At 51.9% G+C, this 19401-nt stretch overlaps 1 protein-coding gene across 1 annotated transcript; it reads left to right on the forward strand.

Moving 5' to 3' along the window:
• The first annotated feature begins 4285 nt into the window (after window positions 1-4285).
• Window positions 4286-17987, forward strand: EIF3D (eukaryotic translation initiation factor 3 subunit D). The gene is made up of 15 exons (XM_032346406.1): window positions 4286-4417; window positions 6984-7116; window positions 7420-7465; window positions 8344-8480; window positions 8982-9067; window positions 9623-9695; window positions 10799-10911; window positions 11628-11760; window positions 12239-12386; window positions 13266-13396; window positions 14039-14124; window positions 14204-14333; window positions 16797-16939; window positions 17104-17387; window positions 17838-17987. The coding sequence occupies exons 2-15, from the start codon at window positions 6994-6996 to the stop codon at window positions 17849-17851; spliced, it is 1647 nt and encodes a 548-aa protein (XP_032202297.1). The 5' UTR covers window positions 4286-4417; window positions 6984-6993; the 3' UTR covers window positions 17852-17987.
• The last annotated feature ends 1414 nt before the right edge of the window (window positions 17988-19401 follow it).

The raw sequence follows: 19401 nt of genomic DNA on the forward strand, positions 1-19401 counted from the left end.
TGATCAGGTCAGGATCCCAGGGTCCTGGGATCAAGCCCCACATCGGGCTCCCTGCTCCGTGGGAAGCCTGCTTCTTCTTCTCCCACTTTCCCTGCTTATATTCCCTCTTGCAGTCTCTCTCTCTCTCTCTAATAAATAAAATATTTAAAATAAAATAAATAAAAGCAGGATCCAGAAGCCCTGGATTCATTAGGCATTTCCTGGACATGCTCTGTGTGCCAGGCCCTTTGCGGGGCCAAGAGGAGGAAAGGATCTGTCCACAGAGATCACTGAATGAGACAAGTATGACCCACCTCTCGTGAGGCTCCCATTTTTCCTAAGGAGATAAAAAAAAAAAAAACTAAACAAATAATTTTTTACAAGACAAATGTTAGTCCCCCAGTTAAACACTAACAGTGAAGCAAAAGAAGCAGGAGCCAGGTAGCATCATGAGTACGAGACCCTGGTTTCTCCATGTGCTGCTCAGCCTAGAGCACTCCTCCACAGCTCCATCTGGAAAATGGGAAGACGAGTAGGCTCGACCTCACACAGCTGTGGTGAGAATTAAATGAGCTCATGTAAATCCCCAGAGTGCCAAGCCCATGGTACAGAAAAAGCACGGTGCCGGGCTCCTCGGAGGGGTGGTGAGGAAATGTCTGTCTGATGAGGACACAAGTGCGTGAAGATCTAGGGGAGATGCATTCTGGGCACCAGAGGACTGCAGGTAAAGAGGTCTCTGGGCAGTGATGAGCCTGGGTAGGACCCAGAAAGGGAATGCTGCCAGTGAGAAGTGGCCATTTCGAAATCTGCAGGCCATAGAACAGAGTGCAGGATTTTATCCCCAGGCTAGAGGTAAGCTACTAAACTGTCTTGAGGAGGGAAGACGGGAGGTCGGGTCCACTTCGATTTAATGTCAAGGAGGGTCATCCCGGCTGCACGTGGACAGTGGGCTAGACAGAGAGAGGCAGCAGGGGTGTTGGTTAAGAGAAGGAGTGAAGGCAGGATCTCCCACCCAAGGCCGGGGACCCGCTACTGAGAATGAGACAGGACACTCCAAATCCTTCTCCATCTGGGGAGACGTCTGGGCCAAAATATGGGAAAGATGATTAAACTCTGACACAAGGGAGAAACGGAAGCAGATGGCCTGTGAACCCACAGCAAAAAAAAAGAAAGAAGACATGATCTAAGCCCTTGAGCAAAAATACATCTCCCCTTACATTTTGGAACATATCACAATTAATATTTTTTTAAAGATTTTATTTATTTATTTGACAGAGAGAAATCACAAGTAGATGGAGAGGCAGGCAGAGAGAGAGAGGGAAGCAGGCTCCCTGCTGAGCAAAGAGCCCGATGCGGGACTCAATCCCAGAACCCTGAGATCATGACCTGAGCCAAAGGCAGAGGCTCAACCCACTGAGCCACCCAGGCGCCCCCATATCACAATCAATATTGATCTTAATTACACTAACGTTAGTCGAGTGCTTATTTATGTGCCCAGAATAATGGGCTAAATTTACTTTCTCATTCAATTCCCTTAAAAGCCTCACACCTTCATTCAACAATTCAGTAAATATGTATTACTGGCACTGCTCTAGGTGAGAAAAACAAAGCGTCTACTCTTATGGAGTTTATAGAGACAGAGACAGAACCCAAACAAGGAAACAAAAATATTTCAGAGTGCGATGAGAACTAGGAAGAAAACAAAGCAGGGTAAGGGGCGAAGAGGGATGTGGGAGGAGTAGCCTTTTTAGGAACAGTGGTCAGAGATCTCATGGAGGGGATAACTCTTGGAACAGAGGCATAAATGGTAAGACCAAGACACCCATGGTTAAACCTGGGAAAGGGTGTTCCATGCAGAAGGCCCGGCAAGTACAGAGGCCCTGCTGGGCTGTGTGGAGTTGATGTACTTGAAACATAGAAAAAAGACCAAGGTAGCTACAGCACAGTGAGTAGAGAAAGGCAGGGTATAGGGGTGCTGGGGCTGTAGTGTTGGTTAAGCATCTGCCTCTTGGTTTCAGGTCGTGATCTCATGGTCATGATATCAAGCCCCATGTAGGGAATCCACACTCAGCGGGGAGTCTGCTTCAGATTCTTTCTCCCTCTCCCTCTGCCCCCACCCCTGCTGTGCTCGCGTGCACACGCTCTCTCTCTCGCTCTCTCAAATTTTTTTTTTTAAAAGGGAGGCTATAAAGTTGAAAGGTAGCCAGGGACCAGACAGGCCACAGAAGACATTCATGTTTCACTCTAAGCACATAGTAGGAAGGTGCTAGAAAACTGTGAACTGATTGCCTTGGGTACCACTAGGGCAGGAACACTAGAGAAGCAAGAGTGGACACTGGAAGTCTAAATAGGAGGCTGGATATGGTGGGGAAAGTGGTAGCATTCAAGATGTATTTTGAGGCGCACCTGGGTAGCTTGTTAAGCATCTGCCTTCGGCTCAGATCATGAGCCCAGGGTTCTGGGATCAAGCCTGGCATCCAGCTCCCTGCTTGAGGGGGAAGCCTGCTTCTCCCTTTCCCACTCCCCCTGCTTGTGTTCCCTCTCTCGCTGTGTCTCTCTCTGTCAAATAAATAAATCTTTAAAAAAAAAAAAAAAAAGATGTATTTTGAAAGTTGGGATGCGGTGGCTCAGTTGTTTAAGTGCCTGCCTTCAGTTCAGGTGGGATCGAGTCCCAACAGGCTCCTTGCTCTTCAAGGAATCTGCTTCCCACTTTGCCTGCTACTCCCCCTGCCTGTGCTCTCTCTCCCTCTCTCTATGAGGGAGATGAAAAAATAAATAAGATCTTTTAAAAAAAAAAATGTATTTTGAAAGTAGAGCAAAGAGCATTGGATAAAGGACTTAATGTGGAAATGTGGTGGGAAAGGGAAAGGGAAAAGGAACTATTAATGATGACTACAAGGCTTTATACTGGGCACCATTAACCAAGTGCCATCAGCAAAAATTAGGAACATGAGCAGGTTGGGAGAAAATTTATGGAAACAAATGCACTTATTAAAAAAATTTTTTTAATAAAGATCTTATTTATTTATTTATTTGACAGGGAGAGGAAGCATAAGCAGGGGGAGCTGCAGAGAGAAAGAGAGAAGCAGACTCAGGGAGCACATGAGGTTGGATCCCAGGACCTGAGATCTTGACCTGACAGGAAGGCTAACCCACTGAGCCACCCAAGCGCCCCCCCCATTAACATTTTCATTTCACAGATTAATAAATAGCTTGAGAATGATCAAATAACCTGCCCAAGTTCACAAGTGGAATTACTATTTTCACATGAATTTATTTTTACCCTCATAGTGCCCAGTTATTAATCATCTCCAATTTACAGATAAGGAAACAGACCGAGAGATGGGAAGCCTACACAGCTAGCACGTGGCAGAGGCGAGCAGATATCAGATCTAACAGATCTATTTTCCAATAAAGGAGTCAGTCAGGCTGAGAGACTGATAAGGAATCCCAGCAGACCAGATAGAAAAGAACATGAAGTTTGAATAAAAAAAATCCTCAGATTCTCTTTCAATGTTTTGAAATTCCCGAATATGATTCAAGGACAAATTCCAGAGGCCAAGAACTGCGGAAAGGACAGCACCGTTGTCCTTTGTAGCAAAGTGGTTCCCCAGCCGCCACATCAGAATCACAATAGCTACCTAACGAGCAGATTCCCGGCCTCCAGCCTAGCGGTCGCTGAGTAACCAATGGAGGTCAGACCCGGAGTCTCCATTCCACACACTAGCGCTCCAGAAATCGTCGTCGTAGGACAAGGCTTGAGAACCGTGAAGTATGCATTGAATCCCGGCGGCCACCCCTACACTAGCAGCCCTGCTACTCAGGATACCCCAGCCCTCCCGGCCTCAGTTTCCAAAACGAAAAGAAAGGGCGGGAGTGGGGCAGGGGAGGGGCGGAGGAATGGTAACCATAAACTCTGTCCCGGACCCTCGACCTGCCGCCAGCTGTGAGACCCGAGCCACACCACTGGCCAGTGCAAGCCGGAACCCCGGCCACTCTGCGATACAGAAGGGCCGAAGCGATACCCGTGAACCGCTACGGGACCGGGAGAGGCCGTCATCTCTCCCCGCCTCCAGCTTCCAGTGCACCGCCGCCACGATTCAAAAATTCTGGACGCCTTCTCGGGGCGTCGCCGGATGCGCCCGTGACGTAACTGTAAACACACCCCCGGCCTCTTAGCTCCTCGAAAACCGTGTGTAGACCTCTCAAAGAATAGTGACGAATTTCCGGGTGTGCCGTCGCTTTACGACTCGTGCGCTCTGCCGTGGATTCCGAAGGAAGCTAGAGGGCAGTTTACGACAGCGCCGATTGTGTTTACGGCGCCGGCCGGTGCGCGCGCATCTTTCTTCCTTTTCCCTGTTCCTTGGAGGGTAACCGGGTGCGCCGTGTTCGGCCTGGACCATCTCTCGCCATCCGGGCCCGGCAGAGGCCTTTACAGGTGAGTGGAATGTTCCCTAGGGTTCCGTGGATCTCTGGAGCCGGCTTGGGCTAGGCCCGGCCTTCGGAGGCCTCCCGGAAGAGACCTCCCGTACGTCTGCGGCCGCCTCGGGCCCCCCCGCTGGGCGGGGCAGAATCCACCTTCGGGGACCCCAGGCCGGACACACTTAGGGATGCGGCTCACGGCCTTGTGGGTGAGGTCCCCTGGCCTTACGCTTCGCTTTGCGGCCACGGGCTGAGGGACTTTGATAGTTACCTGTTCACCCCGTTGGGTCTCAGGGTTTTCAAAGTAGCCAGAGGCTCCCAGAATGTCTGTGAAGGAGGTATTTGGGGGGGGTTCCAGGCTGAGCAGTGTTTGAGCCTAACGTGAGGAATTCACAGTCCAAAGGTTTTCTTCCCTTTTCTGTGAAATGGAAGGCTGTGGTGGCATAAGTTTGATCTCTGATCTGAAACTCTCTCCCCTCTGGATTGATGGCATCCGATCTGGAGTGGCTGTGATAGTCTACACAGCACCGTGGCCTGCCAGCCACAGGGCACCTCTGAGCCCTGGGGTGCCTCCGCTGCCCAGGGTGCAGCTGTCACTCCGATGCAACTGACCGGCTGTTTGTGCTTCTGGTTCCATTCTGCTCATGGGGTATCCGTTGAAGTCCAGCGAATTCTTCCCACCTGCTGGAGAAATGCATGCCAAGCCTTGGGTCTGCTTCCTTCTTGAACTGTAGCAGAACAACTGGATTTTTTTTTTTTTTTACACCTTTTTGAAATATTGTTGACTGGGCTACTAGGTAGGGATACAACCCCATTTCTTCTCGGGTGGCTGCCGAGCTATAACATAATGGGAAGAATGCTGGACTTGGGGCAGACAGCCCTGGAAATCAGCTGTTTTGAAACAGTGGCCAGATCAACAGCTTAATTGGCCGAGCTGCGGACTTTTAATCTCTGAAATGTGGGGTGTGGGGGAGTTAGTGCTGTTAACTCGTTTAGCACAGTGTCTGACACTCTGTAGGGGCTCAATAAGTAGTCATTGTAATGAGACTTGTCTTGAAGCTGCCATCTCTTCTCTCGGTCCTCTTCCCTTGGTATATCTTAGGTTTAGAGTCGGAGGATGAATCCCACTGGTATGTTCCCTCCTGCTGTCACCCCGGTTCACTTCTGCAGGAAGCCTCAGTCTCCCCATCGTGGGACACTGAGGAGAGCTTTCTGTGATCACTGTGCTGTGCACTTCGATTGCTCTGGAAATATTTGTGCAACGGCTTTTCGTCTAGGAACGCACCTGAGGATTACGATGGATGATCAGTGCATAGGTTTTTGTTTTGTTTGTTTTTTAGATTTTATTTATTTGACAAACAGAACACAAGTCAGAAGGGCGGGGGCAGGGTGGGTGGGAAGTAGGCTCCCTGCTGAGCAGAGAGCCCAACGTGGGTCCTGGGATCATGACCGGAGCCGAAGGCAGAGGCTTTAACCCACTGAGCCACCCAGGCGCCCCAAGTGCATAGGTTTTTGATAGGAACTGTCAGATGAAGATCTATTTCAGAGGAGCTATAGCATGACCAGAGCGTGGATTCCAGCCAGACTGCTTTGGTTCAAATTTTTTCATCAACTAGCATTGCAAATTTGAACAATTTCTTAGCTTCTCTGTGCATCAGTGTTCTGATCTGAAGAGCGGGGATGATACTAGAAGCTACCTCAGGATTGTTCGGGGCATTTACTGGGTTTATGCAGGGTCGACACCAAGAACAATAACTGGTGAACATCTACAAACATGGGACGTATGGACACTTTTAGGACCTAGGGCTTATGGTAACCTCAGCTTTCTGACAGGCTTTTTGCTTGGCTCTGTGTCCCCTTGTTCTGCATAAGGATTTGCATTGATGACAGAAAATCAGAAGAACCAAGAAAGAAAGGTTACACATCAGGCTATACTTACGGACTTCTTTTTTCTCAGCACCCTGTGTGTAAATACATTTTTTGCAAGTCCCAGATGTAATTGTGTGGCATTTTACAGTCAGGCATTTTCATATGTATAACTACCCAGTCTTTAGCAGTGATTTCGTGCTGTGAATTAAACCAGGGTCTTATTCACTTAACAGATGAAGTCTTAGAGAAGCTACGGATTGTATGACTTGGTGAAGGTGTTTCTGAGAACTAGAACATGGTTATTACACTGGAGAAAGGTTACTACATTCAATCAAAGCTGAGACACTACTGAATTAAAGAAGCACACGTATGTTATGTAGCACCAAGAAGGACAAACTGCCAATTAGGATAAGAGAGCCAATGAAGCATAAGGTGCAGCCTCATTTCAAAGACATTATAGTGGGGAAAGTGGGTGTCAGAGAGTCGGTGCGGTAGGGTAGATCAGTTTTGTTAGTGGTCTTCCATGTCTTAAGTATTCACGATATTATCTACGAGAAAACAAACTCAGTTAGTAGGAGCTCAACAGCAGAGTGTTCCATTTTGTGTGTTGCCTTTCAGATTTTGTCATTATGTCTTAGCTTCCCACAGCGGAAGCCTGCTTGTACTCAGAGGCCTTTCTTCATGAAGCTACTCACATTATTTGTATTTTTTAGGTTTTAGAAGATGGCGAAGTTCATGACCCCCGTGATCCAGGACAACCCCTCCGGCTGGGGTCCCTGTGCCGTGCCCGAGCAGTTTCGGGATATGCCCTACCAACCGTTCAGCAAAGGGGATCGGCTAGGAAAGGTACTTGCCTGTTCGTGAAAGTGAAGCTTTTAAGCTATGGCTGCAGCCCTCCATTAACCATTTCTGGTTTGTTCTCTCCAAAGTGTAACTCCTATGTTCCTTAGGGGGACACCAGCTGGGGAAGGCTGTAACGCCTGGGTACTTAACAGTAGTCCTAACAGAGCTAGGCACTTAAAGGCCTTACGATCCCCAGTCTCTCTTAAGTTATTCCCAGATGGCGTCTTCACTTAACCAGGGTTTCTGGGTCCGCAGAAACGTGTCTGACTGACCTGTGTGCTCTCTCCTCTGCTACTGCTCTCACAGGTTGCAGACTGGACGGGTGCCACATACCAAGATAAGAGGTACACGAGTAAGTGTTCAACGGACTGCCCAGACCAGGGCCTTGGGAGGATTGTTGCTTTTTCTAGTAATCTCCATCCAAAAGCATTCTAGAAAAGGAACAAAATGATGATGATGATAATTCGTAGTTTTGAGGGCTGTCTGAACTGTAGGCAGTATCCACTTTTTTTTTTTTTTTTTTTTTATGGCCCTAAAACTTGGACTGCTCATTGAAGTGATTTAATCTGTTACAGTGGGATTTTTTTTTTCTTCCCTTCCCCTTTCAGGGAGCCATGAATCTTTTTATGTATCCTTTGAACTCATTCCTGTTTTGTACTGCAGTGCCTAGGATTTTCTGAACCTAGGAAGCCAGTCAGAGGACTCCACATACTAAGATTTCGATCCAGTAAATGGGTGGTGGTGGTGGTGGTTTTTCTGTGCCAGCTGAGATTGCTGGAAGGCGCTGCTTGTAACACCAAGTGACGATTATCTGAGGCCAAGGTCAGCAGTAAAGTGTAACATGACCTGTTGGACGTGTCTGCCTCAAGCACCCGGTGGTGCAGGTGTTTGCCGTTTGCATAGCGCACGCCCCATGTCTGCCCCTTCTGGGAGAGTAAAGGTGGACTCCTCTTCTTACAGACCAAGGCAGGGCATGAAATGGGCTTGACATCCTCAAACTCTGTCTTGACTTAGAAAGCTCTTTAGATCAGAGCTGTTCAGACTTGAATGTGCACATGAATCACCTGGGGATCTTAAAACTCTGATTCTGATTTGGTGGATGTGAGGTGAGTCCATCAGACGCACCTCTGCTAAGGGTCCGGGGGGCACAGTTTGAATAGGAGGGCTCTAGACCAGCATGTGTGTAAAGTAACTGTAGCAGCTGTTACACATCCCTGCCTTTGCTTGCAGATAAGTACTCCTCTCAGTTTGGTGGTGGAAGTCAATATGCTTATTTCCACGAGGAGGACGAAACTAGTTTCCAGCTTGTGGACACAGCACGCACACAGAAGACCGCCTACCAGCGGAATCGGATGCGATTTGCACAGGTAGGCCAGGAACCAGCAATCCGACCGTCTTGGGGCCATTACCACTGGCAGCCACCTGCTGAAAATGCTACCTTGTGTGTACTGACGAAAGCGCGTTTTCGTGGGTCTTCCAGTGATTTCCAAGTGGCTGACCATTGATACATTGTGCTGAAGTAAACTTACTGGGTCCAGGGATAGGTTTAAATGGTTTGGCTTTTTGTCATAGGCTAGGACATCGTACCTCTGTGCCAAGAGGGGGTGCTTGTGTCAGGTAAAAAGGTGCCTGTTGCCTCATTTAGTCGCTGTGTGCAGGCTTTATTAAGTAGATGATCCAGTTGGGCTGCATCTTCCTACATAAAGAGCCAAACTGCAACTCTAATAAAAGCCCGTAAACCTACTTCAATAAAAAATACGTGACTCTGTGTCCATGCGAATGCCAGGGAAAGCTCTCCCATTAAGCCTTGCCTCTTGTCCATCAGATCCCCAGGATTTTAACACGGGTGTTTTTTTCTTACTTCCCAGCGGAACCTCCGCAGAGACAAAGATCGACGGAACATGTTGCAGTTCAACCTGCAGACCCTGCCTAAGAGCGCCAAGCAGAAAGAGAGGTGAGGTTTCTTGTCCTCACCCTTCCAGGGCCGAGCGTGCTCTGCAATTACTGGGCCAGAGCAGGAGGACAGTTGTCTTCCCCAGCATTGCAGACAAACACAGAAACCTTCCTGACACCAGCAAAGCCACTGTTTGAGCTTGCCCTCATTCTCCGAGGGCCATCGTTGGCAGGTAGCACGGCAGGAGAGTACTCGGCAGTGGCCGTGCACTGGTAAGAAATGAGGGCAGGTAAGAAGAGCTCTGGTGCTTCCCTTGGTCAGTTCTGCTGCGGCCCGAGCCCAGGGCCTCCTTCACACAGGGCCCTGGGAGCCATGTCGGCCAGCAGCCCTGCCCAGGCTGGGGTTGCTAGTGGCCAGAGTAGGGGGCAGTGCACCTCTTCTAGCACTCGTGTGTACACTCGTGCTCTGCTCTTTTTCACGAAGCCCCTGTTTTCTTGGTTCCAAGAAGTCAATGACAGTGTTGCAGGTTAGCAGAAGAGGATGGCAGCTTCTGCCTTTCAAAAACCCACTCATTTAAAGATCTGCACCAAAAGCAGAGTCTTCTTGTCTTTCTAGAGAGCGCATACGACTGCAGAAAAAATTCCAGAAACAATTCGGAGTGAGGCAGAAGTGGGATCAGAAGTCACAGGTAGTGTATCCACACCAGAGTTCTATCTAGAAATTCAGTTTTGTCTGCTTATTTGGTTTTGTAACTGCTTTATTGGAATCTTCACGCTCTGTGCAGTCCACCCATTTCAAGTGTACAGTTCGGGGGTTCTTGGTATGTTCATGGATGCGGGCCTGCAGCCAGCAGAACAGTCTCGTCATTCTGGAAAGAACCCCGTGCCCTTCAGCAGCCAGCCTTTGCTCTCTCTACACAGCCCTCGGCTACTACCAGTCTCTTCTGTCTCTAGGTTTGCCTCTTCCAGACATTTCCTATACATAGACTCTTGTGACATGCGGGCCTTTGTGTCTGGCTCCTTCCACGGAGCACGTTTTCAGGTTCATCCAGGGCCTCCTTATTGCCAAGTCTGTGATACGAGTGTACCACGTTTCATTACCCGTTCCCTGGGACACAGACTTCTGGGTGGGTTCCGCTTGCTGCTGGTGGGGAAATGCTGCTGTAAACGTTCGTGCACGGGTGCTTGTGGGGATGCCGTGAGAGCAGGAGGCGCACGTGAGCAGGAGACGGGCTCCGGCGGCAGCAGTTAGGTTTTGCGGGATGCTATGCTTGCTGGGCTGACATCCTGTGAGACATAAAAGAAGCTGCCAGAAGTTCTATCGTGTGAAAGAGCTGGTGTGCCCTGGGTGCCAACATCACCTAGGAGGAAAATTCCTGGTTGTTTTTGACCTCTTGCCCCCTTCGGTCCTTTTCTAGACTGCAAAGCCCAGAGTCGGGGTGCTGTCTTAGAAAGCAGCCAGCGACGGGGCACCTGGGTGGCTCAGTGGGTTACAGTCTCTGCCTGCGGCTGGGGTCATGATCTCAGGGTCCTGGGATCGAGTCCCGCATCGGGCTCTCTGCTCGGCAGTGAGCCTGCTTCCCCCTCCCTCTCTCCCTCTCTCTCTCTTTACTTGTAATCTCTGTCTGTCAAATAAATAAATAAAATCTAAAAAAAAAAAGAAAGCAAGCAAGCAAGCAGCCAGCGTGTGGCACAGGCTCTGGAGGGATTTTTTGACGAGCCCTCCGCGCGTTAACCTGTCCCCTCCTGCTGTTGCGCTGCCCGTCGCTCTCCCTCCACTGGTTCTGCACAGAAACCCCGAGACTCTTCGGTGGAAGTCCGCAGTGACTGGGAGGTGAAGGAGGAGATGGACTTTCCTCAGTTGATGAAGATGCGCTACTTGGAAGTGTCGGAGCCACAGGACATGTAAGTCGTGTCTTCTGCCACCTCCTGCCACGCGCGTGTGCGTGTGGACCAGCGAGTTGTGTGGCTCTTTCGGCAGGAAGAGAAAGACCGTAGTTCCTCAGAGGCAGAGCTTCTCCTGATGTCACAAAGAGCTATTTCCCTCGGGTAGTAGAGAGAAGTCAGTCAGTGGGGGCCAGAGCGTCAGGCCAGGAACCTGCGTGCCCAGATGCCTCCGTAACTGCCCATGTCCCTGTCTTGGCCTTAGTCTCCCCATCATTAAAGTGGGGAGTCTGTGTCAGTCCGTTGTGTTCACGCTGTTCTGTGGAGCCGTATCCAGAGCTTAGCAGACAGGGATCTGTGTGAACTCTGGGAGCTTGTCTCTCCTGTTCCCCACAGAGGAACCCTCTCTCCTTTTATAGGTGGGATTTCTGGATAAGACTTTGGATTGCACAGCTTTTTTCTTTTTTTTTTTTTTTTTTTCCTAAAAATTGATTTATTTCTTAGAAAGAGAAAGCAAGCACGTAAGCAGAGGGAGGGGCTGGGGGAGAGGGAAAGAATGTCAGGCAGACTCCAAGTCCCCTCCGGGCACAGAGCCTGCTGAGAGCTTGGCCTGAGCCGAAATCAAGAGTCAGGCGCTCAGGCGGCCAAGCCACGCAGGCACCGCTCTGTAGCTTTTTAAAAACGAAGACAAAAAGCTGATGGTGCCATTTCCCTTGTCGCCTGGCCGCTGGCCTCAGCGAGTGCTGCGGGGCGCTGGAGTACTACGACAAAGCCTTCGACCGCATTACCACGAGGAGCGAGAAGCCGCTGCGGAGCATCAAGCGCATCTTCCACACCGTCACCACCACAGACGACCCTGTCATCCGAAAGGTGGGCCCCGTGGGCATCCGCGTGGATTCCTAGGCCTCGGAACCCCCTCCGTCTCTGATGCTCCCGGATGGGGCAGGGGCTGCTGGGACGCGGCCACCCTGCGGCCTGTGCCGTGACACGGGCATTAAGTGGAGCTGGACCCGGAACCCCAGCCCTGCCACCCTTCCTCGCGCCGCCTGCCTGAGCCCTCCTCTCCTCACCTGGGAAGCGGGGCGAGTGTGCTTAACACAAGCCACTGGGGTGAGGCGAGAGCACAGCAACATGCCGTCCTGGAATGTGGCGCATGCTCAGTGAGCTGCGGTCCCTCGTGGCGGGGTGCGGAGGAGGGCGGCAGCATGCCTGCCTGCAGGAGCTTGCGGACTACCCACTCCAACCGCTAGCAGGGTGTGTACTTGGATGTGAGGGCGCGAGCGCTCCCTGCAGAGGGCCGATTAGATCTGAGAGTATCCTCCCCTCTTTCTCCCCCTCCTCTCTGCAGCTGGCAAAAACCCAGGGGAACGTGTTCGCCACAGACGCCATCCTCGCCACGCTGATGGGCTGCACGCGCTCCGTGTACTCCTGGGACATCGTCGTGCAGAGAGTCGGCTCCAAGCTCTTCTTTGACAAGAGGGACAACTCCGACTTTGGTAGGAAGCCTGTTTGGGAGCAGCACAAAGGTGTTGGCCGTCATGTTGGTTCAGAGCAAGTCCCTGGTTCTAGAGAATGGGCGGGAAACAGTCTGTCTCCCCAGAGCACTGACAGCCGAGGCCAAGGCACCTCCTCGAGGCCCCAGTACCGTGCTTCCGAATGTTACTACTTTGGAATGTAGGGGTGGCACTTTCCTGACTTCTGCCCGTGCTCCCGTACCACCTTTGACGTTTACTTCGTAGTTTTCTTTAAGTTAAGGGTTTTTTTCCTTTACTTCAGTGTATTTTTTTTTTCAAAGATTTCATTTATTTACTTGACAGACACAGCGAGAGAGGGAACACAAGCAGTGGGAGGGAGAGGGAGAAGCAGCTTCCCGCTGAGCAGGGTGCCTGACGCGGGGCTGGGTCCCAGGACCCAGGGATCATGACCTGAGCCGAAGGCATACATCAGTGTATTTATTAAGGGACAACTACTCATGCATGCGTTCGATACCACACAAACACGAATACGCAGGCCCCGAAGGGAAACCGGGTCACTAAAGCAGGATAGCAGCGAGGTAGAACAATACAATTCCATACCTGAGGCTTAGGGTCTTTTCTTAGTCAAAAAGCTAACAAAATCAGACATTCTCTTGAATCCCAAAAGATTGAAACAGGACTGATTTCTTGAATTTAACATACGAGAAGATGTGAAGTTACCTAGCAGCGCTCCCCACTCCTCCCATCTGTCCCACCCCACCCCAACCCGCCCCCCTGCTTGGGAGAGCCGGCTTGGCAGGTGGTGGTTCCTTGAAGGACAGGCCTGCGCCCCTCCCCGTAGTGCCAGGCATGTTAATGGCTCGGTTTCGTGGGTGGGTGACCACGCCGCTGCTTTTGCAGACCTCCTGACAGTGAGTGAGACCGCCAACGAGCCCCCGCAAGATGAAGGCAATTCCTTCAATTCGCCACGCAACTTGGCCATGGAAGCGACCTACATCAACCACAACTTCTCCCAGCAGTGCTTGAGAATGGTGAGGCGGTGAGAGCCTCTGGGCCTCTGTTTCCAGAACATCTGCTTGGTGGTGGGTTCTGGGGGGGTGGGACTGAGCGGGGCAGACGGGGTCCCTGTCTGTCACAGAGGAGCCCACGCTGGGGCTTTGAGGTCAGGCTGCCTGACGGAACCCTAGACCCAGCACTTCAGAGCTCTGTGTTGTGTCGGACGTTCTCCATGAGGCTGGAGTCCTAGGAACACTTGTCTCGGCTGTAGGGATTCCTTCAGCTCTTTGACAGACTGATTACAAACACACTGTTTAGGTGGTGGAGATCTAGCAGTGAGCTGAGTTCTACTCTCAGGAGGCTTCATTCTAATGAAGGAGGAAAGACCATAAACGAAACAAACCTCTTATGACAAGTGGTGGCGTGCGCTCTAGAAAAATGAAACGGGAGGGGCGTGTGGCTGCTCATTCAGACACACGAAGCACACAGACGGCCCATGCAAGCATTCGGGATCTCCCCGGGTTCATGCTCGAGGTCGGGAAGGGTAAACGGCACCCACCCCACCCCGGAGGGCTGCAGGGGGCTGGCCACGGCTGTAAGTAAGCCGAGCGCAGGGTCTGGTCAATGGGCCCGGCCGCGAGTGCTCACTGTCTCCTGACGCCTCTGTCTCTTGGCAGGGGAAGGAAAGATACAACTTCCCCAACCCAAACCCATTCGTGGAGGATGACATGGACAAGAATGAAGTCGCCTCAGTCGCCTACCGGTATGTCAGCCGCCTGGGGGGGTGGGCTCTCTGAAAGCCGGGGTCTCCAGTGGCTGAACAAGCTCCTTGTTGGCTGCAGGTACCGCAGGTGGAAGCTTGGAGACGACATCGACCTTATTGTCCGTTGTGAGCACGATGGCGTCATGACCGGAGCCAACGGAGAAGTGTCCTTCATCAACATCAAGACCCTCAACGAGTGGGATTCCCGGGTGAGTCACCCTTGGTCACACTGTCTGTGGTTCCTGCGGGCCCTGCTGTCCCTGACTAGCCTTTGTGAGCCTTGGTCTTGTGTCCCTGTGTGTCACTTACACAGCTACCAAGATTTTTTTTTTTTTTTTTTTTTTTGGTCTTCTGAGTTTTTCCTCCCCTTAGTTCCTCATTGAGAAAGAGATCATGCCTTTGTAGACCGTGGCTAAGGCTAGAACTTTTCTGCTCGTGTGGCACGCAGGAGGCACACAGGAACCAGTGATGTTCTCACAGGACTTTGTCCCTCTCTGTTCCGCTCTGCCCTCCTGTGGGCTTCTCTCTGCGAGCGTCTGGTTTTGATCTCTCGTCATCCGGGTTGGCAGGTGTCCTGGAGCTCTTTTTTTGATCTGTTCTTTTGCTTAGAGCAGCCACAACCTTTCCTCCAACCTTCTGATTTCTTCTTCCAACTCCTTCCCTTCTTGAATTTCGAGATTCTCAGATCAGCGAAGATTTGGCTCTTCAGGAGGCCTCTTGAAAGACATGGGCTTCCTTCATCTCTCCTCTTTCTGCTTCCCTCTCCTGCTGGTGCTGCAGGATCGTTGGGCTGCGCCCCTCTCTGAAGCTGCCTGGGCTTCTGACTCGGCTGCGGAGGGCAGTGCTCCAGGGCGCCGCTGTACCCAACAAAGGGTCCTCCACAGCAAGGACAACTCAGGCGCACATCGAACAGCGTCTAATGAGACAGAGTCTGTGGGCCGTTGTGCTCTGCCTTCATTAGAGACTCGGGGACCCGCATTTACTACTGCTGATTCCCACTCCCCAGGCGGCCTTGGCCTCTGCCACCTGACGAAGGAGCTCACCAGAAGCCCTGCTGCGAACTCGGCTCTGGGCCAGTGGCCTCTTCTCAGACTTTCCGCCGGTCCCCCTGATAGCATTCAGCGTCACTGTCGCCGTGTGGCTTTACCCTCTGTGGTGCTCCCGGACTCCAGCCTCGCACATTTTTTCAGTCCTTCTCTTGCTTTCTCTGCTGGCTCCCCTCCTTTCTGACTTCCAGTGGCGCCGCCTTTCAGGTCAGTCCCTCCACAGCTCTCTATGCCACAGTTACTTCTCCATAGAGCTCTGTGTTCGTTTTCTCTTGCTCCGTAACAAAGGCTCAAAATGAATCTGAAGGTTCTGGAAGAAACATCCAGGCTCATTCTAGTTAGTAGAATTCAGAGTTCCTTGCTGTTGTGGGCTCAGTGCCCCGTTCTCATACCAGCTGTCCGCTGGGGCTTCTCGGCTCCTCGAGGTCCCCCACATCCCTTGCCCGAGGGTCCCCTCTGTCTTCAGATCAGCAACAGCTCAGCAGGTTGTTCTCGTGCATCCAGCCTCTGACTTGACTTCTCTGTGTCCGGCTTGCACCCAGGTGGTCTCCCTATCTTAAGGGACCTTAGTTACATGCGCAGAATGACCCTGACATAGAAGGTGCCTAACCATGGGCATGACCTTTCCTCATCGGCACGGTTTCCCACCACACAAGGGTCGGCGCCATCGGGAGTCAACTCCCGATGACTTAGTAGAATTGTGTCTAGCCCAAGCCTCAACCTTGAACTGTAAGCGTGGTTCCTCAGATCTGCTTGGGCTTCTCGGCTCTGCGATCCGTCTTCTCCCTCAGTTCTGCTGTCATCGCCCACTTCAGGATGCTGTCGATCGCGCCTGTTACTGTGTACTTGCCCTCCCCGCCCCAACTCGCTTGATCTCTGCCAACTCATTGTCCAAAACACTGCTCCCACCGTGCAACACAGCTATGTGGAGAGACTCTCGAAATGCCACAGCAAACTCGCAAGAGTGGTCTTGAGGGAATCGTATCTGTCTAAGTCTTATTCCTAAACCGTTTGGGCCCGACTACTTAAAGGACTAGTATTTGGGAAGGCCTCTGGTTGCCATGAACCAAGACAATCTGAGAATCTCTGCACATGACCTTCAGCCAGTCACTTCACTTTGGGTCCCAAGTTCCCACATCTGCGCACGAGGTAGTAGGAGCAGATGATCTCTTTGTTTGCCCGTGTATATACACAAGGTCAGACTCTGGCCTCCTCTCTGCGGCCTCCTCCCCCACCCAGGGCTGACCCAACCTGCAGCCTGTCTTTCCCTCAGTACCTCTCCCGTCACGCCACCTCCAGCCTCTGTCAGCATCCTCCCCGGGGGAGCCATCACGTTCCCTCCGGGGAGCTCTCCCTTCCCACACCGCACACAGTGAACTCTTGCCACTGCCATTCATACGGCCCTTGTGTCACTGTGCACGCATGGGTCCTGGTCTAGACAAGAGGGTTAGGGGTTTGCCGGGCCCCCCCGTGCACCCAGGGACCGTGTCTTTGCCTGTGATTTACCTGCGGACTCCCCGCTTCCAAGCCAAGCCCACAAAGGAGTCCCTTCTCTGCTGGAGGAGGTCCCAGGCCTCCGGCAGTAGGGGCCCCCCTTCACGCCTGGGCCCGGCTTGCCTCCCGCAGCACTGCAATGGCGTTGACTGGCGTCAGAAGCTGGACTCGCAGCGAGGTGCCGTCATCGCCACTGAGCTGAAGAACAACAGCTACAAGCTGGCCCGGTGGACGTGCTGCGCCTTGCTGGCCGGCTCTGAGTATCTCAAGCTGGGGTGAGGTTCGCGCAGGCGCCCAGAATCCACCGGCTGCAAGGGGCGGTCAGCGGGCAGGGCGGGGTGGGCCTCCCCGCTGTCCCTGGGGAAGAACTTGGGGCTGCGGGTGTGGCTGTGCCCCTGTGTGGCCTGCCCCCACCATGGTCACCCCTCTCCCCTGCTAGGTACGTGTCCCGGTACCACGTGAAGGACTCCTCGCGCCACGTCATCCTGGGCACACAGCAGTTCAAGCCCAATGAGTTCGCCAGCCAGATCAACCTGAGCGTGGAAAACGCCTGGGGCATCCTGCGCTGCGTCATCGACATCTGCATGAAGCTGGAGGAGGGCAAGTACCTCATCCTCAAGGACCCCAACAAGCAGGTCATCCGCGTCTACAGCCTGCCGGACGGCACGTTCAGCTCTGATGAGGACGATGAGGATGAAGAGGAGGAGGAGGAGGAGGAGGAAGGTGTGTGGCAGGCCGCCTTCTGAAGTCTAGGCAGGGCTGTTAGGCTAGCTAGGGACCGAGCTCCGAGGCCACTCTTCTCTGGAGCCCTGACATGGGACCAGCTGAGTGCTCCTGGAGACTCGACTCTGCAGCAGCCTGTCCTCCGGCGCCTGGAGCTGCTTCCAGAGCCTTCAGATCCCATGAGGGGTGCGGGGGGAGAGGGGCCTCCTGGAGGCCAAGGTGGGAAAGAAGCATGGAGGGAAAGGCGGAATGGTTAGCCAGTGGTCTGGAGGAGGAAAGATGCTCTGGGCTGGTTACACGGGCCCCGGGCTGCCTCTTTGCTGCTTCATTCACCATCTGACTGCAGGAAGTTCCTCGTAGCCTCATGACGATCCAGAACGCAGTGGGGAAAATCACAAGCACTTCCCCGGCGTGACATGCCTCATTTCTCTAACGTTTTCTGTCTTTCAGAGGAAGAAACTTAAACCAGATGATGACGTGAAGCCGGAGTTTGTCGTTCCACTGAGCCTGGAAGGGTTTTGGATGCGTAGTGGAATGCTGATCTGATTCGTACTGTCTGAAGTGTGACAGTGGAATAAAGAATAACTATTTAGTCTCTTACCTTTATCATGTGCTGCACTGGGATTGGCAGCCTCTCTCCCCAGTACCTCCTGGGAGAGGGATGGTGAGATACGGCTGTGTTCTATCTGGAGTTCATAATTGGGCTCCTTCATCTGTTACCCGTTTCATACCCCTGTTAGAGGGTGAATGTCCTAGATGTTTCTGTTCTTGGAACCACCTGACATGATCCTTTGCCGTGGATGGTTGTCAGTTTTCTGAGGCACCTAACAGAGGTCCCCCTGAGAGGTCTGTTTCCACAGGCAGGGGTGCCTGCTGGCCATGTGCCAGACTCAGCTCCTGCCCTTTACTAGTGACATAAATCACTAGTAAAGGGAAGGAGGGCATGGTCTCTGAAGGTTGAGGTGGGCGTGCAGCTTACGAAGGAGACTGCCCCAGGAGATTCTGATGGGTGTCCCACTGGGTGGTGAGGACTGGTTTATAAATTGTTTTCAAGCTTGGTTTGTGCCGGTGACAGAGTCCCAAGCCGGCACCCTCAAGGCAGTGTGTCGTAAATCAGCTACAGAATGCTTAGGATAAGCATTATCACTTTTTTATAAGTGAATAGCGTTCTATTCCTGATGGTTTGAGGTAGTTACCCTGCCCGGTATTACGCTAAACTTTCTATAAATATCTCATCTGAGCCTGATGCAGAACAGGAGTGCTGGTCAGAGTGGAGTCATTGTACTGATGAGGAAATGGGCTCAGCTCTTGAGCAACATTCCTGGTTACTATTTTAATCAGAGTAATTGAGCCCAGGGGGTCATGGTGGCTCATTGGGAAATCTGGTTGTCTCTCTGTCCCTTCCTCTTGCTCATGCTCTCTTTCTCAAAATCTTTAAAAATAATAGTAGTAATTGAGCCTCAGCAACCAAACGTTTATTGGTTTCATGGAAGTTAGTTAAGACATGCAACATGCTTCTTGGGGAGTCTTCAAAATAGGTAGATTGTCCAAAAGCACACGTGAAAGTGTTAAGTGCCATGAGGTTTTGGAGTTGAGCCTGGTCCTCACCAGACTGGCTCTGCAGACCCAGGATGCAGTCCAGGGGATTAGCGGGGGATGTGTGGGCAGGTGGAAGTCCGTTTCAACCTTGGGGCCTAAAAACTGCACCAGCTTCCACAGGCTTCATTTACTTTATCTGTCCACTACTTATCTCCGTCCTTCTTTGGGCCATCAAGCTGATGGCTTCAGTCCTGACTCAAACCTTCCACTGCATCCTGCTGCCTGTGAGCCCACTGTCAAGGCCTGGCCATACTTCATCAGTCCTGACTTCCCTCTGCTCACCAGATAAGACAAGCAGCTAATTCTTCATTTATCTGTACCCATTCTCACATCGTCCCAACCACCAAGAAGCAGATGTTCCTACTTTGTTTCTGGCAAGGTACTTCACATAGCCTCTACTTTCAGGGTTTATTCA

Source organism: Mustela erminea, chromosome 6, assembly GCF_009829155.1.
Source record: "Mustela erminea isolate mMusErm1 chromosome 6, mMusErm1.Pri, whole genome shotgun sequence".
Lineage (NCBI taxonomy): Eukaryota > Metazoa > Chordata > Mammalia > Carnivora > Mustelidae > Mustela > Mustela erminea.

Excerpts from the sequence above, each read along its gene's own strand:
- EIF3D (XM_032346406.1), top strand. The coding sequence starts at position 6,994 with ATGGCGAAGTTCATGACCCCCGTGATCCAGGACAACCCCTCCGGCTGG. Across the intron at positions 8,481-8,981 it reads ATCGGATGCGATTTGCACAG|CGGAACCTCCGCAGAGACAA; the intron begins GTAGGCCAGGAA and ends CTTACTTCCCAG. Across the intron at positions 13,397-14,038 it reads CCCAGCAGTGCTTGAGAATG|GGGAAGGAAAGATACAACTT; the intron begins GTGAGGCGGTGA and ends GTCTCTTGGCAG.